The following is a 26,732-nucleotide window of genomic DNA, read 5'->3' as shown; positions in this document are numbered from 1 at the left end:
AATAAGCTCTGAGTTTGGGGCATTGGCAAAATTGCAGAGATCTAACTTTGCTTCACAGCCAAGTTATCAATCTTTGGAAATGTGAGAGATCTCCCCTTTCCTGTGGAAACTGGACAAACTGACGTAGCTGCCAGGTTTTTTTGGTCACCGGGATGGGTCATGGGAAGGTATTTCTGTCAGTTCCTATACATGCCCTACCCTTAGTCTTTTGAAGAATAATGTCCACAGTGCTTCAGGGATGGGTCTATCAGCATCCCTGCCCCACTCTTAGCCTTCAAGAGTGCCTCTGAAGGGTTTCTCAGTGCTCCTGCCTTGCTCATTCATTTTTAAAGGGTATCTTGCACTTGGGAGAGGCTCTACTCACCTCAAACACAGGACTGATCTGTCTCAATTCCTATTATCTACCCTACTCCCACTTTTCAGTCTCTTACCTCCCTGTAGTTGGTTAAGATCCAAAAGCTAAGATTGGTGAATGGATGTAGGCTTTCTCTGTAGATTTGGGTCCTCTAGATGCTTATGTCGTGCTAGTCTCTATGGGTCTGTTCAACTTTTGTTAAATATCAACTGGTTTCTCTTTATTCCCCTATTGTGGATTCCTCTTCCCAGCATAGTTCAGCCAGGAATATGAGCTGCTATAAGGCTCTTCTCTCTCCTGAAGGACTTAGCACTTTCTGGAGGTTGGTTCATTTATGTTTATGTCCTTATCTTTCTGATGAGTTTAAAAGTTTTTTGGTCTTCTAGCTAAACTGTCCTTTTGTTTGCTAGGATGGGAGCTATATCCTCTTGTGTTTTTCAACATCCAAATCAGAAGTGAATTCCAGGAATGAGAGTTTTCAAAATGGTTCCATTTACATATTTCATTAACTGGTTTTTAAAATTAAAAATAAATGGATAATAAAAACTCGAATTTTATAGAATGGTAAACAATGAAAAACAGTCATCTTCCCATTCTATTTCCCCCTCCACCCTCTCTGTTACAGATGTTACAGAGACAAACATCATTACCAGTTTCTTGTGATTTCTTCTCAAAATTCTATTCACACAATGTGAATATTCCACTTGCCACCTTATTTTGAAGAAATAGAAGCATACTATATTTTTTACACTTTTTGTTTTCCATATAACTATTTCACCATCTTAAAGCCTTCTACAGGCTATAATATGTGTTAGCATGGATGTACTTTGGTTTATTTAAACAATCCCTGGTGATGGGCATTTGAGTTGTTGCCAGTATTTTTTCTCACAATGCAGTATATATTCTTTTGCTGTTGAGTATATGTATAGGAATGGGTATATTTAAAGTGCTTCATGGAGTGCCTAGGTGGCTCAGTCGGTTAAGTGTTGGACTTTGGCTCAGGTCATGGTTTTACAGTTGGTGGGTTCAAGCCCCGTGTTGGGCTCTGTGCTGACAGGTTGGATTCTCTGCCTCCCCCGCTGTCTCTGCCCCCTCCTTTGTTTCTCTCTCTCTCTCTCTCTCTCTCTCTCTCTCTCTCTCTCTCTCTCTCTCTCTCTCTCAAAAATAAACATTTAAAAAAGTGCTTCATGAAGGCTCCTGGAGCTTCATATTATTTTATAGTGCTTCCCCAGGTGTTGGCTGGGCCCTTACGAGTTGGTGGTATGAGTTTTGGGAGGACCAGTATCATACAAGAGGCATAAGGTGCTAGAGGGTTGCCTAGTAGGTGGCATCAGAACAAAGCTTGCTGTTAGACCCTATCAGTCTTCCTTCTTCCCTCCCTCTCTTCCATCCTTTCTTCCCTCCTCTTTTCCTTTTCCTTTTTTTTGGGGGGGGTATAACTCCTTATACATATAGTGGGGATTCCTGTCCTGCCTCCCCAGGCCCCACCATGGGGGAGAAAAAGATGAATGTCATTTTGTTTGGAATGCTTTAACCAGCTATATAACTGAAATGATCCTGATAAGCAAAATTACATCCAAAGAGGATTTCTAAGGGAAATGAAGCATGATTTGTTATACAAGAAACAGTGTCTATGTGATTCTGGGATCTTCCTGGGAAGATGTTATGTTTTTTGAGGAATTTGTTTCTAATTACCTATGTAATTAAAGCACATTATGCTTAGTTATTGCAATTTGAGAAACCAACATGCTTTCTTATGAAAAAGGCCATTGGACAGAAAGTGCTCCATCTTTCTCCTATGAGAAAGGGATCAAAGGAGAGAGATAAAAACGTACGACAATAACAACATCTGTTTACTGTAACACAGGCATAAAGAATGTCAGGTAGTCCTGACAGGACCCCTTTCAGGGAGATTTTATATACTGGGAAGTGTGTTCATGAGCTTCTCAAAAACATCTGCTTCCCAAAGACTCTCCATCTCAGTAATTGGTAGTACTATTCATCTAGTTGCTTTTAAATTTAGAAACCTAGTGATTTTCCTGTGATATCTATCCCCGTTTCTCTCGTTCTCCCATATCCAATTCTACACCATGGGAAATTTGTTTTACCTCCTACCATCCACTTGCTTTTTCTCCTTTTCTTTTGTCATCACTCTAGTCCAAGTGAATGATTTTATCAAACCTTGTTTGCAATATCCTTTAGTCTCTCCTAGATGATCAATTCTTGTCCCTCCTCTTGATTCATTTTCCACTCATTAGCTAACATGATCTCTTTATTTTTTTAAACTTTATTATTATTTCTAGTATCTCTGCATCTAACATGGGGCTCAAACTCACAACCCCGAGATCAAGAGTCACATTCTCCACAGACTGAGCTACCCAGGCGCCCCTAACAGGAACTCTTTAAATGTTAATTCTGACCATGTCACTCTTTGCTCAGAACTCTCTAGTGCCTTCCCAATCCCCTTAGAATAAAATCCCTCATGTGAGCTCTGTGGATCTACACCACTAGTCTCTCCTACCTCTCCACCTCTTGTAAACAACTCCCTTCCCCTTTCTTCTTTCTAGCCACACTGGTCTTTTTATGCTACAAATTGGCCAAACTTCTTCCATCCTCAGGGCCTTTGCACAAACTCTTCTTTTGCCTTAGGATTCTTCCCAGGCCTGCCCACTTCCTCAGCCCCCTCCCCAAGCTAATGCCTTATCTCCTAGATTTCATTTTAAAATCTCTTACCCAGGGAAACTTCTCTGTCCAAGCAAGTCTATATTGGATCTCCCTGTTATTCACTTTTTCTATTCTATATTTCTTATTAGCACTTACCATGATTCTAATTACATAGTTATGTAGTTCTTTTCATTTAATTTTATTTTTCTCTAATTGGAATAGGTAACACATCCGTTTGATACAAAATTCAAATTGTACACAAGGTATAGAACAAAAAGTCTCTTCTCTTCCCTGTCCCTTTGCTATCCAGTTGTTCTCTTTACAAGTTTAGCATTTTGAATATACTTCCAGAGATATTTTCTGAGTACACAAGCAATTATATACATAATATTCCTCTTGATTTTTTCCTTCTCCTCATTTAACAGATATTATATACATTTTTTGCACTTTGGTTTTATCTGTTAATAATGTATCTTGGCAATTCTTTTATGACAATATGTAAATAGTTGCCTCTTTTTCATGTGCCAGATAATATGGACTTACCATAAATTTTTAACCTCAATCATTAGGCATTGAGGTTGTTTTCAGGCTTTGGTTACTACAAACAATGCTGCATTGAATAATTTTGTATGTAAAGTCATTTCCCACAAATATACCTATAGAATAAAATCCTAGAATTGAAATAAGGGAATTAAAGTTTATGCGCATTTTAAATTTTGGTAGTTATTTCCAAACTGCTCTCAATGGAGGTTGTATCAATTCACATTCTCACTAGCCACAGATGAAGAATGCATGTTTCCTCACAACTATGTTAGTGAAATTTTTTTCTTTGCCAATGTAAGAGGTGTAAAGTATCTCTTGGAAACTTTAATTCGCATGTTCTTTCTTCCTTGCAAAGTTGTATTTTCATGTTTAACAGCCATTTGTATTTCTTATTTAGTGAACTGTTTGTTCATAAATTTTGCTTGTATTATTAATGTCTGACTTCCTCTCTCTACTTTAAGGTTGGTGCTGTGGGTGCCGGGATCCTGTTATAGTTGTGTTCATTACATAGTTCCACGTACTAGGATGAATGAAACCCAAAATGATTGGCTCATGTCAGGCAGTAGTCAAGTTCACAGCTATGTTTGACTCCAAAGCCCACACCTATTTCCACGATCACTCACAAGAAAGACTAATCATTTAGTTCACCATACCAGGGGCCAGATGGGTAATGTCAAACGGCTGAAGTGTGCCAGGACATGGACTGTGGCAACATGGCGAACCTATCTTCAGTTGCATCGTTTTTCAGATCCGTTTTATTGCCATTTAGGAATGGAAGCCCATTGTCGGATGTTTATATGCCCCCGAGGCCGGGTTTCTGGCCTTCCTGCGAAATCTCCTTTTTAAAAAAATTATTTCCCATCAAAACAAGACTTGCTCCAACACAGCCTACCGGCAGCGGGTTTGCAAATTCTGGCGTAAACAAGAGGGGGAGCCTGATGAGGCGAATACCTCAGTTGGACAGTGACAGCTAAGAAAGGAGATTTTTATGAATGTCTAGAATGGGGCTCTCTGCCCTAGTGTTTGGGGACCGGAATTCCCGGAAGGCTTGAAATAAACGCAAAGTGGCGTCGGTACTGGGCAGGGCTAGGCGCCGGGAGGACTGCGCGGCCTTCCCAGCTGTGTCCGGCAGTTCCAGCCAGCGAGGCCCCGGGTTTCTCCAGCAGTTTCCAAGACAACGGCGTGGGAGTGGTGATGGGGTTGCCCCGGATGAAGAGAACTGCCTAGGCATTCCTTCACCGGGTCCATCACCGCCACTTCAGTGGAGCGGGACCCAACCCTTTCCAAGTTCCCCGAAAACCCTCTCAAACGAGACGTTCAGCCCCCGGATCTATTTCCTTCCCCGCTCAGGCCCCTCCTACCATTTCTGTTTGCCTGGTTGTCTGGGAGACGGCCAATTTCCGGCCGGGAAGTGGTGGGCGGAGCCAAGATGGCTGAGGAGAGACTCGCGACGGTGAGTTTAGAGATTCTCCTTAGGGTCCCGGCCGCTAGGCGGGGCAGGGCCGGGACGGGCGGAGCAGAGTGGCGAGTTAGGCTTGCGGGCGACCCGTGTCCCACGCAGCTGCCCCTGGGGAAGTGCGGAGCCGGCTCTGGAGCTGCTCGGGGTGCGCGGGGGCGATACCGACTCCCTCAAGGGAGCTGGTCCGCCTGGGACAAGGCTGAATTCTTTGCAGTGCTGGGCCTGGGCTAGGATTGTAGTCCTTCTTGGGGTGCGCCGGACGGAGAAGGGAGATATTCATCAGAAATGGGTCTTTTGCTAGTCCCATCTTCTCTGTCTCACGAGGTTTGGAAAGGAAGCACTACCATTTGTGCAGAGACAATTTTGTTAATCCCTTGGATTAGGGATTGAATATGACCAAGCTTCGAAGCTTTCGGCGTCACTGCCTTCTGCCGGTGGGTCGGGACCATGTTTTCTCTGTTGTGATTAAGTTTAGGAATAGCGCTGTTTGGGGATTCAGCTGAGGCTTGAGTTAAGGCATTGATTAAACTCCGCAGAGCTGCTCTTACAAAGTAACCCAGATGAATGCGGGATCACCCAGTGGTAGTTGTTTGTGAGGTGTATATATTTATAATTTGATCTGATTTCTGTAAAGTTAGCGTGAAACCTTGTCTACTTTGTTTTAGCGTTGGGTTTCAAAGCATGGTCCTCGCATTTGTTAGAATGACTTTATTTATTTATTTATTCTGGAATTTACTGCCCTTTGAAGAACGCCCTGGGAGACGTGGGAGACAAACATAGCAGGTTTTGGCTGAATGTTTTACGATTTGGTTTTGGCTTTTGAAGAGCAAGACCAATGTTGTCTGTCAGGGGGACTTGTTTTCTGTTCTCATTTCTAGAGAAGTCAAATTATTTTTAGTGTAATCGTACAACTCAGTACAGAGAAGGAGGCCCAAGGCAAAGACTTTTGTTAAGCCTCAAGTTAAAAAGAAAAAAAATTCAATAGCATGATTAGTGTTACTAGGTTTTAGATATTAGAAACATCAAAGGAAATACTTCACCTACATAATCTTAAATGTAAGGTGTAATGGTAACACGACACTGGTACAAATAGAGTTTATTCTCCAGTGTTTGTTGCAGGTAGAGAGATTGGTGCTCATAAACAGAATATGAACTTGATTTCTGTGATTTTAGAATTTAGAATTTTAGAGTCTATTAGTGTTTTAAAGAGAATGGCTGTTTCAACATGACTGTAGCACTTGAGCCTGAAGTTAACTGATTATTTTCATTATTGTCAAGTTTATTGCTAGCAGTGTTATATTTGTACTAATTTCATCTTTTCATGTTACCACTGCATGGAAATTTGAATTTCTGGCCTTTTTGGAAGTGATCTGATATGTTGTAATAAAATTAAAAGGGCCCAACAGTCTCATTCACTCAGTCAACAGACCTGTAACCCATTGAAATAAAAGCAAAACATAAGCATAAACCATTGCAGTATTGTTTACAGTGGCAAAATACTGAAAACAAGGTGAATGCCCATTAATAGGGTAATAGATGACTTCTGATACTTCCATTCTGAGGAATATACGTTTTTAAAGTTTTTTTTTTTTTTTAATTTTTTTTCCCAACGTTTATTTATTTTTGGGACAGAGAGAGACAGAGCATGAATGGGGGAGGGGCAGAGAGAGAGGGAGACACATTATCAGAAACAGGCTCCAGGCCCTGAGCCATCAGCCCAGAGCCCGACGCGGGGCTCGAACTCACGGACCGCGAGATCGTGACCTGGCTGAAGTCGGACACTTAACCGACTGCGCCACCCAGGCGCCCCAAAGTTTATTTATTTTGAGAGACAGAGTGTGAGTGTGCAAGTGGGGGAGGGCAGAGAGAGAATCCCAAGCAGGCTCTGCACCATCAGTGAGGAGCCCAACGTGGGGCTCCATCTGAGGAACAGCAAGATAATGACCTAAGTTGAAACCAGGAATCCAAGGCTTAACCGACTGAGCCACCCAGCCCCCTGAGGAATATTATGCAGGCATTAAAAAGTGTCAGAACCATAAGGGTGCCTGCCTGACTCAAAGGAGAGTGCAGCTCTTTTTTTTTTTTTAAAGTTTATTTATTTATTTTTGAGAGAGAGTGTGAGTGGGGGAGGGACGGAGAGAAAGAGGGAGAGAGAGAATCCCAAGCAGGCTCTGTGCTGTCAGCTTGGAGCCTAGTTAAGGGCTCAATCTCACAAACCATGAGATCTTGATCTCGGGGTCCCGAGTTTGAGTCCCATGTTGGGTGTAGAGATTACTTAAATAAATAAAACTTAAAAAAAGAACTATATATGTTGACATGGATGCTATACATTTTTCAAAAGCTAGATGTGGAGTGCAATGTTAACAAAATTTAACTGAGTAGACTTCAAAGGTCCTCCTATTGGCTTTATTCAATGATTCATGAATCAGGTGGCATTCATTCTAGCAGACAGGAACTCCGAAGAGCTGTACAAAATGAAAGGTTTTCATAGGTAGAAAGGAGTGGGAATAAGGAGGTTATACTAGACAAGAAGGTTGGTTATTGCAAGATCACTCTCCTTTAGGTGATGGTGGGGGGAGGGGGGAGGGTTGTCTATCAGGCATATTACCTCACCAGTACTGATTGGGCGATTTCTGATTGACTGGTTTAGGATTCTGTTCCTGGGAGAGGCAGAAAGAATAATTAAGTCTTGGTTTGTTGACATGGGACTTAATGTAAACAACTCCATTTGGGGCCTTTTTTTTTTTTTTTAACAGGTGTATAGTGTGTGATCTTAATTTTGTGACACAAAGAAAAACTACATAGATCTGTAGACACAGATATATAGATGTGAGGGAGAGAAGACTGAAAGACTTAACAGAAGTTTGAACAAATGCATAAGTAAAAATCTAAGAATGCTGTTGTAAAGGCCTTGAGGCCAGGAGACATCCCACTAAAATGGAGTAAAACTAGGCCAGTGTGGGACACACAGAATTTCGAATATGCTACCTAAACTACCAAAGATTATTACTAGTTCCTTAGGAAAACTGGGGACTGGCATTTGTATTTTATTTAAGATTAGGGGTGCCTCAGTGGCTCAGTCAGTTGAGCCTCCAACTCTTGATTTCTGCTCAGGTCATGATCTCACTGTTAGTGGGATTGAGCACGGACAGCACAGAGCCTGCTTGGAATTCTCTCCCTCTCTCTGTCCCTCCCCTACTTGCACGTGCATGTTCTCTCTCAAAAGAAATATCGTTCCAATTTTAGTATATGTGCTGCCGAAGCGAGCACTCTCTCAAAAGAAATAAACTTTAAAATAAAACAAAAAGTAAACATAGCTTTGTTGAAAAAAAAAAAGCTTTGTTGAGGTATAATACACATACCATAAAATGTACCCATTTTAAGTGTACAGTTTGATCAATTTTGGTAAATTTATATACTTGTACAGCTGTCACCACAATCCACTGACCTCCATCACTCCAAAAAATTCCCTTGTGTCCATTTGCAACCACTTTCTACTCTTCACCCCAGTTGACCGCTGATCTGCTTTCTGTCTCCAACGTTTTGCCTTTTCTGCAATTTCATGTAATCACACACTATGTAGTCTTAATGTATCTGAGTTTCACTTAGCATGTTTTTTTTTTTTTAAGTTTATTTATTTTTGGAAGAGAACACAAGCAGGGGAGGGGCAGAGAGAGGGAGACACAGAATTTGAAGCAGGCTCCAGGCTCTGAGCTGTCTGTCCAGAGCCTGATGTGGGGCTTCAACCCATGAGTTGTGAGATCATGACCTGAGCTGAAGTCGGATGCTTAACTGACTGAACCACCTAGGACGCCCCCACTTAGTGGGCTTTTGAGGTTCATCTATATTGTACATTGCAATTGTACATTGTATATTGGACATCTTCAACTTCGTTACTTGTGGGAAACTCGCAGGTGGTTATAACAATTTATGCTTCTACCATCAGTTCCTGTTGCTTACATCCTTGATATTGTTATAGCTTTAAATTCTGTCAGTATAGTGGAAATGAAATTAAATCTTAATGTGATTTTATTTTATTTAAAGGATTTATTTATTTATTTATTCATTATTTAAAAAAAATTTTTTTTTAACGTTTATTTATTTTTGAGACAGAGAGAGAGAGCATGAACGGGGGCGGGGGGTGTCAGAGAGAGGGAGACACAGAATCTGAAACAGGCTCCGGGCTCTGAGCGGTCAGCACAGAGCCCGACGCGGGGCTCGAGCTCACGGACCGTGAGATCATGACCTGAGCCGAAGTCAGCTGCTTAACCGACTGAGCCACCCAGGGGCCCCTATTTATTTATTTTAATGTTTGTTTATTTTTGAGAGAGAGGGAGAGCGTGAGTGGGAGAGGGGCAGAGAGAGAGAGAGAGAATCCGAAGTAGGCCCTGCATGACAGCAGAGAGCCCAATGTGGGGCTCAAACTCACAAACTGTAAGGTCATGACCTGAGCCAAAGTCAGATGCTTAGCTGACTGAGCCACACAGGTGCCTCGTAATGTGATTTTAACTGACATTTACCTGATTGTTAATGAGGTGGAGCATCATTGGTTGTCTCTTTTCCTTTTCTCTGCAGTGCCTCTTTCAAATGTTTTACTTGTTTTTCTACTTCACTGTTTTTCTCATTTTTTTTTTACTCTTTTATTTATGTATTTATTTTTGGTAGTTATTTCTAGTTTCTGGCTGTTAATCCTTTGTCTTTTTTTTTTTTTTTTTGGTTTTGTATTGCATATATCTTCTCTTAGTTTTCTATTATCACTTCCTTTTTGAAACAGGATTTCTTAATTTTAATGTAGTGAATATTTAGATCTTTTCTCAATTGGGTTGTGCTTTTATATCTTATTGAAGTAATCCTTCCCTATCCTATAATTTTTTCTAGAGGTTTTTTCCTAAAGGTTTTTAAATTTGCCTTGTCCATTTTAAGTTTGTTTGTTTTAATTTATTTTGAGAGAGAGCACAAGCCGGAGAGGGGTAGAGAGAAGAAGAGACAGAATCTCAAGTAGGCTCCACACCATCAGTGCAGAGCCCGATGTGGGGATTGATCTCACAAATCGTGAGATCATGAACTGAGCCGAGATCAAGAGTCAAATGCTTAACCAACTCTGCAATACCTAGGCACCCCTTGCCTTGTCCATTTTAGTCTTCCATCTATTTTAATTCATTTTCATTTTCCTGCGAATTCATTTCCTCTTTTCTGGGTGGGTGGGTGGGGGGGGAGATGAACAGAGGAAGACAGAGAATCCCAAGCAGGCTCCACACCCAGTGTGGACCCAGTGTGGTCTCCCAACCACGAGATCATGACCTGAGCCAAAGTCAAGAGTCGGACACTTAACTAACTGAACCACCCAGGCACCCCTAAAACTTTTTCTCTTGAAGTCTGTTTTGTTTAATGTTAATATTGCTACTTTAGCTTTATTTTCGTTTCTATTTTCCTAATGTATCTTTTTGCTTTTTCTTTGCCTTTATGTTTTATTTTTTAATTTTTTTAAAAGTTTATTTATTTTGAGAGAGATCAGGGGAGGGGCAGAGAGAGAGGCTCCGCACTGTCAATGTAGAGCCCGACACAGGGCTTGAAGTCACGAACTGTGAGTTGGATGCCTAACCAACAAGTGCCCCTTCTTTGCCTTTATGTTTTAGATATGTCTTTATAGAAGTAGCATTCATCAAGATTTTAAAAAACATCCATCCTGATCATTTAACTGGAGAATTTCATTTTTTCCCTTCATTTTCTTTTGTTTGTTTTTTTTTGGCTGAGTTTCTTTTTGTCTCTCTCATTTCATTACTTGTAGGTTATATACTCTATTCTTTAGTCTTCCTTTAGTGAGTACCCATTTTTTAATACATATTTAACTGAAAGTTCAAACTCAAAACTGAATAATGTAGGGATTATCAAATGCATTATTACCCATTGCCTTCTGCCAGTTCATGTTATTGTTGTTCACAGATTATACTTTTGTTTGCTTTATTCAAAAGTCAGTAGATGTTTAGAATACTTATGTATTTTACCAATTCCTTTGCTCCTTGCACCTTTTCATTATGGGGTTATTGTCCTTTTTCCTAAAATTATAAAATTTTTTTAAATATTGTTTTTTTTTAAGCAATCTCTATACCCAGTATGGGGCTCAAACTTACACCCCCAAGATCAAGAGTCTCATGCTGTACCAACTGAGCCAGCCAGGCACCCCTTAAAGTTTATTTAATGAGTCTAAAACTCTCAAATTTTATTTGTCTGTAAGTCTTTATTTGCCATTGTTCTTGAGAGTTGTGTTTTTTTTTTTAAGTTTATTTAGTAATCTCTACACCCAACATGGGGCTCAAACTCATAACCCCGAGATCCAGAGCCACATGCTCTTCCGACTGAGCCAAACAGGAACCCCCAAAATTAGTTTTGGTTTTTTTTTTCCAACGTTTATTTATTTTTGGGACAGAGAGAGACAGAGCATGAACGGGGGAGGGGCAGAGAGAGAGGGAGACACAGAATCGGAAACAGGCTCCAGGCTCTGAGCCATCAGCCCAGAGCCTGACGCGGGACCGCGAGATCGTGACCTGGCTGAAGTCGGACGCTTAACCGACTGCGCCACCCAGGCGGCCCAAGGAACCCCCAAAATTAGTTTTGAGGTGTAAGAGTTTAGATCTGAGTTGGCAAACTGTTTTTGTAAAGGGCCAGTAATAAATATTTTGGGCTTGTGGGCGAGGCTCTGTCACAAGTTAACTCAGTTATGCATTTATAGTGTGGAAGCAACCATAGACCATATATAAACATGTGTGTGTGGCTGTATTCTGATAAAATTTTGCTTATAGACACTTGAATTTGAATTTTATGTAATTTTCAGGTGTTACAAAATATTAAAAAATTTAAAAACTATTAAAAATGTAAAAAAAATTCTTAGTTTGTGGGCCATATAAAAATGGGCTGGATTTGTTTGCCCTGTGGGCCATAGTTTGCTGACCTTGTATTTAGATTAACATTCATTTTACTTAGCACCTGAAACATGGGAGTGATTTTTCTTATAATGTCTTTATGTGATATTATTTCCCATTTTTAATTGTTGAGACATCAGCTGTCAATCTAATTGTCCTTTCTGTGTAGGTTAGCTCATGATACTTTTTTCCTTTGGTTGCTTTTAAGAACTTCTTATTATCTCTAGTGCAGGTCCTTGTGATGTATACAAGCGTGGATTTATTTTCACTCAACCTGGTCAAGATTGGTTGAGCATTCTGAATCTAAAGATTAGTATCTAACATTACTTCTGGAAATTTTCTCAGCCATTGTTTTTGCTTATATCTTACTATATCATATATAATATAGGAGGTAGGTAGAAGAAAAATCCATCTGAATATTTTCTGCAAAGTTATGGTATAAGACAGTATTTATTATGTTCAATAATGTCGCTTAAAAAGAAAAAAAAAACCTTCCTCCTAGAATCGGGTGCTAGGCAATTTGTGTATAGATAACTGCATAAACTTCCTTTTGTCAAAGTTACTACTATTTTGTTTTGGTTGCTAAGCTATATGACGTTAAGTATAATCCTAATGTGTAGTGTCCAGAGCTTAGTACATTTATTTGTGCACATTTTATGCATTATAATTATACATCACACATTAAATATGCATTATAAATATGCATATGTGTTATTAATAGTTTGGATAGCAAAAGTTATGACTTGACATTTGTTTTTTAAACTGCGTTAAAAATTCTTTGTACCTGTATGTAGTTAAGGGATTAATTGCATGATTGGAGAGCTACTGATAATGGTTATTTGAATGCTTTTTTAAGTTAGCAAGGTTTATGGTGGTGCTTTAACATAGATTTCTTTCTTTTCAGAGAACTCAGTTTCCTGCATCTGCTGAATCTCAGAAACCTCGACTGAAAAAAGGTTGGTGTGCAGTTTCACTGTGTGTGTATATTTGCACAGATTTTCTATTGATTCTTCTATATGCTTAGAGCTTTTAAAAATGAGTTTTGGGGGAAAGCAGTAATAGTCTTAACTATTCTGCCATATATAGCTTTTATTTTATGGAGTTGTTAGATATTATGGGATTGATTTTGTCTGTAAAATGTGTTAAATGGTGCCTTATTATTATGTAAGTGTGTATTAATTTTCTGCTTGTGGAAAAACCACTCTCAAGTTCCCAGAGTACCTATCAGGCCTCACATAATCTCATGTATATGTTAAATAAGTATGAGGTTTTATAAAAATTGAGTCTGTGAAGATGAAGTAAGGGTATATATACTGTAAAGAGCTGCATTTAAAAATCTGATAGAGATATGTTATATTTTATTTAGAGGAACAGAATTCCTTTATATATTAACTTACAGTCTTAGGAAGGTTTGCATCAGATTGTAGTTAACTATATTGGATATTCTCTCATGTTTAATAAACATATCTAATGCCTAACAAACTCATCAGGCATTAGAAAATACCCAGTCTTTTTATTTAGCGGAAGAGACCATCTATTTTATTATTTACTCATTTATTTATTATTTTCTAGATGAGGAAACCAAGGCTGAGTGGAAGGGACATGACTTTCCCAGGGTCATGGGTATAGTTCTTATCTGCATTATGAGTTATGGTTACCAGGCAATACATCCTTTTGCAAAAAGCGTTTTCCTTTTGTCTGCTAAGAATTTTAAAGTTCATTTTACCACAATATTGTTTAGTTTACTTGGGGCATTTCTGTTCCTCTCTGAAATTATAATATAAATTGTTGGAAAATGTGATTGCCTTCAGAGTTGGTTTTCAAAGAGTTTTTCCGGGATACATCTTTCATTGAAAGGGCAGTACATCTGTAATTTAGATTATTTGTGAAATTTAGGTGTTTATTCTAATATCTAACATAGTTGCTAAATTTTTTACATCATTTCTGGATGAGAATCATATTGCTGTGATGTCTGTCACTTTGATTAATCGCAGGGGGGATTTGGCTGGTTAGGTGGGGCTAGTAGGTATTGTGATGGTCTCTCCAGTGTTCTTTCCATGCTTCCTCCAGAGTCAAATTCCATGGTTTGACTGACTTCCAGTCCAGGAGAGCTGTAATTAGTATATACCAATCAAAAATTGGCACATAACCAATTCAGGCTAATGAGTTGATAACTGTGGGGCAGAGTGTCACATTTGACAGTGCTATAGGGTCCCTTGCAATCCTTTCTCCCCATTTTCTGGTTCCTATTACTAAAGTTTAGTTTTTCCTGTTCTTGAACGCCTCATAGGTGAGTACTTACTCAGTTCCAGGACCAGTGATAGGTATCTGGGATACAAAGATAGACAGGGCATAGATTCTGCCCTTAGGAATTGACAGTCTTCAGGGCATATAGAATATAAGCAAATTATTAAAAAAATTTTTTTTAATGTTTATTTTTTTTTGAGAGACTCAAAGCACGAGCAGGGAGGGACTGAAAGAGACAGGGAGACACAGAATCCGAAGCAGGCTCCACCTGCTGTCAGCACCGAGCCCGATGTGGGGCTTGAACCCATGAACTGCAAGATCATGACCTGAGCCAACGTCGGATGCTTAACCGACTGAGCCACCCAGGCGCCCTGAATATAAGCAAATTATTGAAATATAGTATATGCATTCCAGTTTCTTCAACTCTTTTTATGTGAAATATCTAGAACTCTTTTTCCATTATTGCTTTTGTTCTCTGGTGAAATTCATTGGCCCCTTGGAAATATGAAGTTCAGGACTAAATAGAATATATTAGGTGTGAACAGGGCCAAGTGAAACATCTGGAAAATAAAAATCTCTTCACCTAGATCTTTTATTTCTTTTAGTCCAGCTCAAAGTCGCATTGCCTTTTGGGCAACTATTTTACACGTTTGCAATACTACTATATTTTACAATTTCAGGAATATCATTCATGTAGAATACAATGACTACAATATAAATGATACCTTTGGAGTTGTGCAAAGTGGTGACACAGGGACCTAAAATAATTTTAAGGGTATAACCTCTTAACCTGCCCTTAATTTCCAGCTTCCACAACCCCAAATTTTATTTTGTCAATATGGTGAATTCCATCGATGAATTTTGGAATGTTGTTCCCAACCTTTGAATTCCTGGGATAGACCCCACATGGTTATGATGTATTAACCTTTTTATGTTGCTGGATTCAACTTGCTAGTTTTTTGTTACGAGGTTTTACATTTGGGGGTGCCTGGGTGGCTCAGTCAGTTAAGTGTCCGACTTCAGCTCAGGTCATGATCTCAGTTTTTGAGTTCAAGCTCTGCGTCAGGCTTTGTGTTGACAGCTCGGAGCCTGGAGCCTGCTTTGGATTCTGTGCCTCCCTCTCTCTACCCCTCCTCCACTTGCACTCTGTCTGTCTCTCTCTCTCAAAAGCAAATAAATATTTAAAAAATTTTTACAAAAAAAAAAAAAGAATTTTTACTTTTGTTCATGAGGATGTTGATCTATAGGTTTTTGTTTTGTTTTGTTTTTTTTGGTATCAGGGTTGTGCTGGTTTCAAAACAAGTTGGGACTCTTCCCTCTTGTATTTCCTGGAGATTTTGTATAGAATTGGTGTTATGTCTTTCTTAAATGTTTGCTAGATTGTGACAGTGAAGTAATCTAGGTCTGGGTTTTTCTTTGTTGGAAGATTTTTAACTACAAACTCAATTTCTTTAACAGATCTGGGCTATTCAGGCTATACATACTTCTTTAGGGAGTTTTAGGTATTGTTTTTCTTTCAAAGAAATTTATCCATTTCATCTCAGTTATCAAATTTATTGGCATAAAAGTCATAATACTTCTATAGTTTCCTTTTAATGTCTGTAGAATATGTAGTGCTATTCCCTCTGTTCCTGATTTTGCTGATTTATGTCTATCATTTTTTTCTTGTTCAGTTTGGCTAGAAACTTATCTATTTTATTGATTTTTTTCAATATCTTTTTTTCTTGATCAGGTTGACTAGAAACTTATCCATTTTATTATCTTTTCAAGAAACCAGATTTTGATTGTATTTTCTCTTCTCTATTTTCTGTTTCAATTTTGTTGATTTCTGCTCTTCTCTAATACTGTGTTTAATTTGAAGTTTCTTGTTTCTTTTTGCAGTTTCTTAAGGTAGAAACTTAGATCATCCATTTGAGATTTTTCTTCTTTTCTGTTAGAAGCATTTAGTACTTTACATTTCCCTCTAAGCAGTGTTTAACTGGTTCATACACATTTCAAATGTCATATTTTAACTTTTATACAATTCTAAATATTTTCAGATTTTCTTTGTGTTCTCCTTTCCCATGCACAATTAAGAAAGGTATTGATTAATTTCCAGATATTTGAGGATTTTTCCAGATTTTTTTTTCTTACTGGTTTCTAGTTTAATTCTAATTATGGTTAGAGACCATACTTTATATGGTTTGGTTTAAGGCCCAGAATGTGGTCTATGTTGATGAATATTCCATGTGCCTTGAAAAGAATGTGTATTCTCTTATTGGATGGAATAGTCTAGAAATGTCAGCTCAAGTTTGATAATATTGTTCTTCTGTGTACTTATTGATATAAATATTAACATCCTTACAAAGAAGATACTGATATTCATAATGGAAGAAAAATATTGAATTATGCACCTGTAATTATGGGTTTGTCTCTTTCTAGTCCGAGACCTTTACTTTGTATATTTTGTTGAAGGTCTGTTGTTGGATGTGTATACATTTAGGATTTATTAAAAATTCACTCCATTCAGAAGAGTGAAGTGACTGTTTTATCATTATGTAATGTCCCTCTTTTATTCCTGATAATATTCTTTCTTTGAAGTCAACTTTGACTAATGTTTTTGAGGATAATAGAGCTTGTATTTAAGTATAAAGTTCTGGGACTTTTGATAAGTGAAATTAGTCAAATTAGCCACCACCACCATCACAATCAAGATATAGAACAGCTAGGGGTGTCTGAGTGGCTCAGTCAGTTTAACATCCTACTCTTGATTTCAGCTCAGGTCATGATCTCATATTTTGTGGGATCAAGCCCCACATGGGGTTCTGCGCTGATGGTGCAGAGCCTGCTTGGGATTCTCTCTTTCTCCTCCCCTGCTTGTGCTCTCTCTAAATAAGTAAACATTTGAAGAAAGAAAAGGGGAAAAAAGGTGTAGAACAGCTTAATCACCCTCAAAAATTCACCTTGACTTTGTAGTAAAGAATGTGTTCTATGTTGGTGAATATTCCAACTTCTACTTCCAATTGCTAGCAGTCATTGACTGTTTTCTTCTTATAGTTCTGTCTCTTCCAGAATGTCATTTAAATTAATCATACATGGGGCGCCTGGGTGGCGCAGTCGGTTAAGCGTCCGACTTCAGCCAGGTCACGATCTCGCGGTCCGTGAGTTCGAGCCCCGCGTCAGGCTCTGGGCTGATGGCTCAGAGCCTGGAGCCTGTTTCCGATTCTGTGTCTCCCTCTCTCTCTGCCCCTCCCCCGTTCATGCTCTGTCTCTCTCTGTCCCAAAAAATAAAATAAACGTTGAAAAAAAAAGAAAAAAATAATAAATTAATCATACATTATGTAACCTTTTGAATGGCTTTTTTCACCTAGTATAATGTTTTTAAGATTTATCCATGTTGTCGTGTGTCTGAATTTCTTTTATTATTTATTTATTTATTTATTTATTTATTTATTTTTTTAAAATTTTTTTTTTCAACGTTTATTTATTTTTGGGACAGAGAGAGACAGAGCATGAATGGGGGAGGGGCAGAGAGGGAGGGAGACACAGAATCGGAAACAGGTTCCAGGCTCTGAGCCATCAGCCCAGAGCCTGACGCGGGGCTCGAACTCACGGACCGCGAGATCGTGACCTGGCTGAAGTCGGACGCTTAACCGACTGCGCCACCCAGGCGCCCCTGAATTTCTTTTATTGAGTAGTATTCAATTGTATGTTTATACTGTAGTTTATTCATCCATTTACCAATTGAAGGACTTGAGTTTTTGGCTAATACAGATACAGCTGTGAGGAGTGGGGCGGGGGGACAAAAAAACAACCCCAAAATCAAAAAAACAAATACAGCTGCTATAAACATTTGCCTAGAGGGTTTTGTGTAAACATATTTTTATTTCACTTATCAAGTGCTTTGGAGTGGCATATCTGGGTAGTATTAATAAGTATATGTTTAGTTTTATTAGAAATTGCCAAACTGTTTTCCAAAGTAGTTGAACCATTTTGTATTTCCTTCTACAAAGTATGAGTGTTTCTTATACATCATAAATGATTTGGGGAAATAGTCTCTCCTTTTTTATTTTCTGGAAGGGTTTCTGGAGAATGGACTAATTTCATCCTTAAATGTTTGTTGGAATGTTTCTGTGAAGCCACCTGGGTCTGGAGTTATCTTTGTAGAAATTTTTTCAACAACAAATTCAATTTCTTCAATAGAGATAAAGCTAAACAGGTTACCTAGTTCTTCTTAATTGAGCTTTGCTGGTTATGTCTTTCAAGGAATTTTTTTCACTTCATCTAAATTGTCAAATTTTGAAGTTCACTATTTATCCTAAGAAATATTAAAAATACTGGGAATGCGAGCTGGTGCAGCCACTCTGGAAAACAGTATGGAGGTTCCTCGAAAAACTAAAAATAGAACTACCCTACAACCCAGCAATTGCACTACTAGGTATTTATCCACGGGATACAGGTGTGCTGTTTCGAAGGGACACATGCACCCCCATGTTTATAGCAGCACTGTCAACAATATCCAAAGTATGGAAAGAGCCCAAATGTCCATCGGTGGATGAATGGATAAAGAAAATGTGGTATATATATACAATGGAGTATTACTTGGCTATCAAAAAGAATGGAATTTTGCCATTTGCAACTACATGGATGGAACTGGAGGGTATTATGCTAAGTGAAATTAGTGAGTCAGAGAAAGACAAAAATCATATGACTTCACTCATATGAGGACTTTAAGAGACAAAACAGATGAACATAAGGAAAGGGAAACAAAAATCATCTAAAAACAGGGAGGAGGACAAAACAGAAGAGACTCATGAATATGGAGAACAAACAGAGGGTTACTAGAGTGGTTGTAGGAGGGGGGATGGGCTAAATGGGTAAGGGGCACTAAGGAATCCACTCCTGAAATCATTGTTGCACTATATGGTAACTGCTTTGGATGTAAATTTTAAAAAATAAAATAAAAGAAATATTAAAAATACTGTGAAACCTCTATAATTAAAACAGTACAGTACTTGTACACGATTAGAAGCGAAACCAATGGAAAGAACAGAGAAAGTCCAGAAAGAGACTCAAATACATCTGTCAATTTAGTATATGATAAAATATATGGTGTCTCAAATTACTGGAGTAAAGATGTGCTTTCTTTTTTTTTAATTTTTTTCCACGTTTTTTTATTTATTTTTGGGACAGAGAGAGACAGAGCATGAAGGGGGGAGGGGCAGAGAGAGAGGGAGACACAGAATCGGAAACAGGCTCCAGGCTCTGAGCCATCAGCCCAGAGCCTGACGCGGGGCTCGAACTCACGGACCGCGAGATCCTGACCTGGCTGAAGTCGGACGCTTAACCAACTGCGCCACCCAGGCGCCCCAAGATGTGCTTTTTAAATAAATGGTTCTGGGACAACTGGATAACCATTTTGATAAAGAAAAAAATTAGATTTATACTTCACATCATACACAAGAATAAACTTCAAATGGGTCAGAGATCTAATCTAAATGTAAAATACATAACCATGTAAGTGCTAAAAGAAGATATTGCCAGAGGCAATAAAAATTGATAAATATTACCTCATAAAAATATTAACTCACAAATTTTTTTTTTTGCATGGCAAAAGGCACAATAAAGAAAGATAAAGAGAAATAATATATCGGGTGAATATATTTGCAACATATATCACATAGATGGCTAATATCCCTAATATATAAAGAACTCTTTTTTAAAAAAATTTTTTTTACATTTATTTAATTTTGAGAAACAGACAAAGCGTGAGCGGGGGGTGGGGGCAGAGAGAGAAGGAGACACAGAATTTGAAGGGCTCTGAGCAAGCGGTCAGCACAGAGCCTGATGCGGGGCTTGAACCCACGAACTGTGAGATCGTGACCTGAGCCGAAGTTGGACGCTTAACCAACTGAGGCACCCAGGTGCCCCAAGAACTGTTAAAACTTGGTGTGGGGGATAAAAGACCAAACACTTAATAGAAAAATTGATAAAACATAATCACAGTTTATATACACACACACAAACACACAATATAAGGATGACCTTTGGGCATATTTTTTAAATGTTTTTATTTATGTTTGAGACAGAGAGAGACAGCCTTATGTTTGAGCAGGGCAGAGAGTGGGGGAGACACAGAATCCAAAGCAGGCTCCAGGCTCTGAGCTGTCAGCACAGAGCCTGACGCAGGGTTCGAACTCACGGAATGTGAGATCATGACCTGAGCTGAAGTCGGATGCTTAACCAACCGAGCCACCCAGGCGCCCCAACCTTTGGGCATATTAAAAATGTGATAAACCATGGGGCATGTGGGTGGCTTAGTCGGTTGAGTGTCTGACTTCAGCTCAGGTCATGATCTTGCAGTCCGTGGGTTGGAGCCCCACGTCAGGCTCTGTGCTGACAGTTCAGAGCCTGGAGCCTGCTTTGGATTCTTTGTCTCCCTCTCTCTCTGCCCGCTCATGCTTTGTCTCTCTCTGTCTCTCAAAAATGAATAAACATTAAAAAAATTCTTTTAAATAAAAAATTTTGTATGTTTTAAAATTAAAGACCCTTGCTATGAAGGAAGTTATTAAGACATTTTTTGAAATTTGAATAGGATGGTAAGGTAGATAATAGTATTGTATCGATGTTAGTTTTGATCATTTTACTGAGGAGTAAAGGGGTATCATGCCGGCAACTTTCTTTTTTTAGATTTTTTTTGCTTTTTGCTTTTTTTTAATTTTAGAGAAAGAGAGAGTGTGTGTGTGAGTGGGGGAAAGGGCAAAGGGAGAGAAAGGGAAAGAAAATCTCTGCACTGAGTGTGGAGTGTGACACGGGGCTCAATTCCATGACCCTGGGACCATGACCTGAGCCAAAATCAAGAGTTGAATGCTTAATCAACTGAGCCACCCAGGTGTCCCTCATGTCTGAAACTTTCTGAAAAATATTTCAGAACAAATATATAGAAAGAATGATAAACTGGGGTAAAATCTTCATATTTGGGGACTCTGGGTGAAGGTTTTGTAGGAATTCTTTCCAGGTTTTTTTTTTTCAGCTTTTCTCCAGCCTTGAACGTATTTAAACTAAGTTTTTTAAAAGGAGTTCCCATGGAGAAAGAGCTTTCTCACTCTGATGAAGCAGCCCAAGATGGAGACCTGCCACTTCCTGGATCTGAACATTACCTGGTCAGGATGTGATTCTTAGAGCTGCTGTGTTCATCTCACAAATGTTAACAAGAGCTCCCCCTGGCCTCTAGGTCCTCTCCACCTTTCCTTTCTGCACTGGATCCTTTCTATCTTTGTAGGCACCACCTCCTCTACTTGAACCTTAATCTCACAGGGCTCTATTTTGGACCCTCTTTTCTTCTCATCATGAATCCTCCTAATTATATTTTTTCAAATTGTGGGTAGCAACTCACTGTCAGGTCACTGAATCAACACAGAAGGCTGTGACCAGCACTGGGAGAAAGAAAAGAGTATCACCGAATATCACATGTGGCAGATGTCCCCCAGCAGATGAGCAGATTCCTCATGTCATCAGCCCTTCTACCATCCATACCTTGTCACTGCAGAATGTCAGTTGTCACCTCACCCCCAGCCTGCCCCAGATCAGCTGAAAAAAGAACATGAGAGAGCCCCTCTGTGTGCTTTATATCAGGCACAGAACGAGGGTGCTAGGGACATAGCAGTAAACAAGAGACAAGGTAGTTACCATCCAGTAGGAAGGTAGATGTTGGACAAGTAAATCTCAAGTGTTGAGAGTTGTTATAAAAGAGAAACCCAGTATTTACCCAAGGAATACAAAAACACGAATTCAAAGGGATACATGTACCCCTATGTTTATGGCAGCAATATTTATAATCATGATATGGAAGCAGCCCAAGTATCCACCAATTTATGAATGGATAAAGATGTGATATGTATATGCAATGGAATATTATTCAGCTACAGAAAAGAATGAAATCCTGCCATTTACAACAACATGGATGGATCTAAAGGGTATAATGCTAAGTGAAATAAGTCAGAGAAAGAAAAATACCATATGATTTCACTCATGTGGAATTTAAGAAACAAAACAAATGAAGAAAGCAAAAAGAGAGACAAACCAAGAAACAAACTCTTAAGTACACAGAACAAACAGATGGTTACCTGAGGGGAGGTGGTTGGGGGATGGGTTAAATAGGTGATGGGGATTAGGAATGCCTGTGTTGTGATGAGTACCCAGGTGATGTATGGCATTGTTGAATCACTATATTGTTCACCTGAAACTAACATAACACTGTATGTTAACCAACTGGAATTAAAAAAGGAAACCTAGGATACTGTCTCAGACTTTCGTTGGGTCAGGAGAGTCAAGGATGGCACTCAGAGGATGGGGGGCTTTGAATGAGTCCTGGATAGTGGATATTCAGTGTCTGCCAGGCACAGAGGAAGAGTGGCTGGGAGATAACTTATTGATAGGGTGTTTTGATTACATGGGGAGTCAAAGGTGTGTCCTGGGTTTCTGGCTGTGCAGACCCTTCCTTATGGCTCTTTTGGTTGCTTCTTTTTTGTTTGTTTGCTTATTTATTTTTGAAAGAGCACAAGTGGGGGAGGGGGAAGAGAGAGAGGGAGACACAGACTCTGAAGCAAGCTCCAGGCTCGCGCAGAGCCCAGCACAGGGCTTGCACTCATAAACTATGAGATTATGACCTGAGCCGAATTCAGACTCTTAACCAACTGAGCCATCCAGATGCTCCCTCTTCTGGTTGCTTCTTTGTTTTCCTTACAAGACAGAACTTTTATTTTTTTTATTTATTTTTTTTTTTTGAGAGAGAAAGTATGAGCAGGAGAGGGGCAGAGAGAGAGGGAGACACAGAATCTGACACAGGCTCCAGGCTCTGACTTGTCAGCACAGAGCACGATGGGGGGCTGGAACCCACAAACCATGAGATTGTGACCTGAGCTGAAGTTGGACGCTTAACTGACTGAGCCACCAAGACTGAGAACATCTTGAGGGCAGGGATTAAATCTTGTTTATTTAATCTCTGGCATCCATTATAATATCTGACATATCTGTACTGAAAGAATAAATGAATTCGGGATGTGGTGGCGGGTGGGAGGGGAAGGAGTTCTCATGGGAGATGACATTTCCAAAAAAACTCCACAAGCATATAACAGATTGTTTATTTTCATTCACATATAATTGGCCTCTTTTATTTTTTTAACTATACAGTTCACCCAGTTAAAGTATACAATTCAGGGGCATCTGGCTGGCAAGGTCTATTTTTAAATGTACAATCCAGTGGCGTTAATTACATTTACAATGTGCAACCATCACGACTATCTCCAAAACTTTCGTCACCCCAAACAGAAACTCTGTACCCATTAAGCGATAATTGCTCCTTTCCCCTACCAGTCCCTAGTACCTTCTCTTCTACTTTCTATCCCAATGTAATTTGTGTATTCTAGATATTTTATATGCTCAGAATCATACAATATTTGTCCTTTTGTGTCTAGCTTACTACATTTAGCCTAATGTTTTAAAGGTTCATCTATGCTATAACATGTTATACAGAATTTCATTATTATTAAAAAAATTTTTTTAATGTTTATTTTGAGAGAGAGACTGAGTGGGGGAGGGGTAGAGAGAGAGGGAGACACAGAATCTGAAGCGGACTCCAGGCTCTGAGCTGTCAGCACAGAGTCTGATGTGGGGCTCGAACTCACGAGATGTGAGATCATGACCTGAGCCGAAGTCAGATGCTCAACCGACTGAGCTACCCAGGCACCCCCAGAATTTCATTATTTTTTTTAAGACTGAATAACATGCCATTGTATGTGTATCTCACGTTTTGTTTATCCATTCTTTCTGTTAATGGACACAGGTCATTTCCAACTTTTGGCCTTTGTGAATAATGCCGTAATGAACATTGGGCACAAATTTCTGTTTGAGTCCCTGCTTTCATTCCTTTTGCATATATATCTAGGAATGGAATTACTGCATCATATGGTAATTCTATGTTTAGTTTTTTGAGGAAATGCCACACTGTCTTCTATAGCAGCTGCATATGCAGGGGCTCCGGTTTCTCCACATCCTTGCTAACCACCGTTATTTTCTGCTGTTGCTTTTTTATTCTTTTAAAAATAGCTATCCTAGTGGGTATGAAGTAGTATCTCATTGTAGTTGTGATTTCTATTTCTGTAATGATGAGGGCTGTTGGCCATCTCTTTTCATGTTCTTACTAGTCATTTGTACATGTTCTTTGTAGAACTGTCTATTCAAATGCTCTGCCCATTTCTACATTGGATTGTCTTTCTTTGTTGAGGTTAGGCCTATTTTATAAATTTTGTGTTATTTTTTTTAAGAACTTTTTTTTAAGTTTGAGAGAGAGCAAGTGTGAGCGGGGAGGGGCAGAGAGCGAGAATCAGAGGTAGGCTTCTTGCACTGTCAGCACAGAGCCCAACGCGGGGCTTGATCTCATGAACTGCAAGATCATGACCTGAGCTGAAATCAAGAGTACACTGCTTAACCAACTGAGCCACTCAAGTGCCCCTATAAATATTTTTTAAATGTTTTGTTTATTTTTTGAGAGAGAGAGAGAACACGAGCGCATAAGCAGGGGAGGGGCAGAGAGAGAGAGGGGGACAGACGATCCTATGTGGGGTCTATGCTGACAGGCTGACAGCAGCAGGGCTCCTGTGGGGCTTGAACTCATGGACTGTGAGATTATGACCTGAGCATAATCAGGTTGGACTCTCAACCAACTGAGCCCCCCAGGTGCCCTGAGGTTAAGCCTGTTTTAATAGTGATTGATTCTTATCTTTTTTTTTTTCCTTTAAGAGATGTTTGCTTCAGTTATTTCAGGATTTTATTCAAAAATTTGATTCAGAGAACCTTATTCAGCAGCACTTAGTTTAAAAAAAGTCAAGACTTTTTCAACATTCTTTTCTCTGTCTTTAGTCTGAAAAGGAAGACAGATTTAAAGGAATCAAGAATCTGGTATTGATTTAATTTTGGAGGTAAAGTTTTAGCTAGGTATCATCCTCTTTTTCCTCTGTAGGGTTTAGAGAACTAAAGTGATGAGTAAGTTATTTATACTTAAAAATCATCTGGGCACTCTTGTATGCAGAGAAATATGCAAGTATGAATTGACACAAATGCTTTTGAGTAAAAGTTTGTCAGTAAATATCAGGAGCTTTAAAAGCTCAGGGGCGCCTGGGTGGCTCAGTCAGTTGAATGTCTAACTGTTGATATCAGCTCAGGTCATGATCTTGCCTTTGTGAGACTGAGCTCCTTGTTAGGCTTCGTGCTGAGCAGAACTTGCCTGGGATTCTGTCTCTCCCTCTCTCTCTGCTCCTTCCCTGCTTGTGCAAGCTCTCTCTCATTCTCTGTCTCTCAAAATGCATACACTTAAAAATAAAAGTTTATATTATTTAACTTAGTACTTCGTATTCTAAGAATCTGTTCAAATAAAGTATTCTCAACATTTTTTGATTTTTATAAAGCAAAGATATTCATTACAGAAGTATTCATTACACTATAGCAGTGATTTATTGTAAACAACTTACACATTCAGCAATAAAACAAAGCTAAGTAATTATTTATTCATGCAAATAAATACGAACCAGCTATTTAAATTAATGTTTATTAAAAAAAATTTTTTTTTTCAACGTTTATTTATTTTTGGGACAGAGAGAGACAGAGCATGAACGGGGGAGGGGCAGAGAGAGGGAGACACAGAATCGGAAACAGGCTCCAGGCTCTGAGCCATCAGCCCAGAGCCTGACGCGGGGCTCCAACTCCCGGACCGCGAGATCGTGACCTGGCTGAAGTCGGACGCTTAACCGACTGCGCCACCCAGGCGCCCCAAATTAATGTTTATTTTTAAAAAGCAGCATTGAGGAGCTCCTAAGTGGCTCAGTTAGTTAAGTGTCTGACTTTGGCTCAGGTCATGATCTCAGAGTTCATGGATTTGAGCCCCGCATTGGGATCTCTGCTGTCAGTCCAGAGCCTGCTTCAGATCTCTCCCCCTCCCCCTATCTATCAAAAATAACTAAACATTAAAAAAAAGATTTTAAATTGTCTGTAGATAAATATCTCTCTTAAAATGCACATATAAAAAGATTAGGAAGAAATATGGTAAATTAATAACCATGATTATCTGTAAGTATGTGAACATGTGAGGTTTTTTGTTGTTGTTCCTTTCTATATTTTCAAAACTTCTGTGGTGAGCATGTAATTTTTCTAAGTTTCAATATTTTGATTTTTTTTTTTTTTAAGAAGCTCTACACTCAACATGGGGCTTCAACTCATGACCCCCAAATCAGGAGTTGCATCTCTGCCAACTGAGCCAGCCACGTACCCCCAAGATTTTATTTAAGGTTTTTTTTTATTTTTTAAGGTTTATTATTTTGAGAGAGAGATAGCATGTGTGATTGGGGGAGGGGTAGAGAGAGAACGAGAGAGAGAATCTCAAGCCAGATTCTGATATGGTACTCAAACTCATGAACCGTGAGATCATGACTTGAGCCAAAATCAAGAGTTGGATGTCTAACTGACTGAACCACCCAGGTGCCCCGAATCTATTCTTAATGTAAAAAGTTTG

General features: G+C 39.2%; 1 protein-coding gene across 1 annotated transcript in view; it reads left to right on the top strand.

Annotated features, from left to right (window-relative positions):
• The first annotated feature begins 4,976 nt into the window (after positions 1 to 4,976).
• Positions 4,977 to 26,732, top strand: part of BBS4 (Bardet-Biedl syndrome 4) — a 56,488-nt gene continuing 34,732 nt past the window's right edge. Inside the window, exons 1-2 of the mRNA XM_047863693.1 lie at positions 4,977 to 5,015; positions 12,846 to 12,897. Coding sequence (XP_047719649.1) covers positions 4,992 to 5,015; positions 12,846 to 12,897 — 76 coding nt within the window. The 5' untranslated portion in view covers positions 4,977 to 4,991. The remainder of the gene's footprint in view (positions 5,016 to 12,845; positions 12,898 to 26,732) is intronic.

Source organism: Prionailurus viverrinus, chromosome B3 (assembly GCF_022837055.1).
Source record: "Prionailurus viverrinus isolate Anna chromosome B3, UM_Priviv_1.0, whole genome shotgun sequence".
In the NCBI taxonomy this organism is placed as follows: domain Eukaryota; kingdom Metazoa; phylum Chordata; class Mammalia; order Carnivora; family Felidae; genus Prionailurus; species Prionailurus viverrinus.
This window is presented reverse-complemented; position numbering and strand designations above follow the sequence as displayed.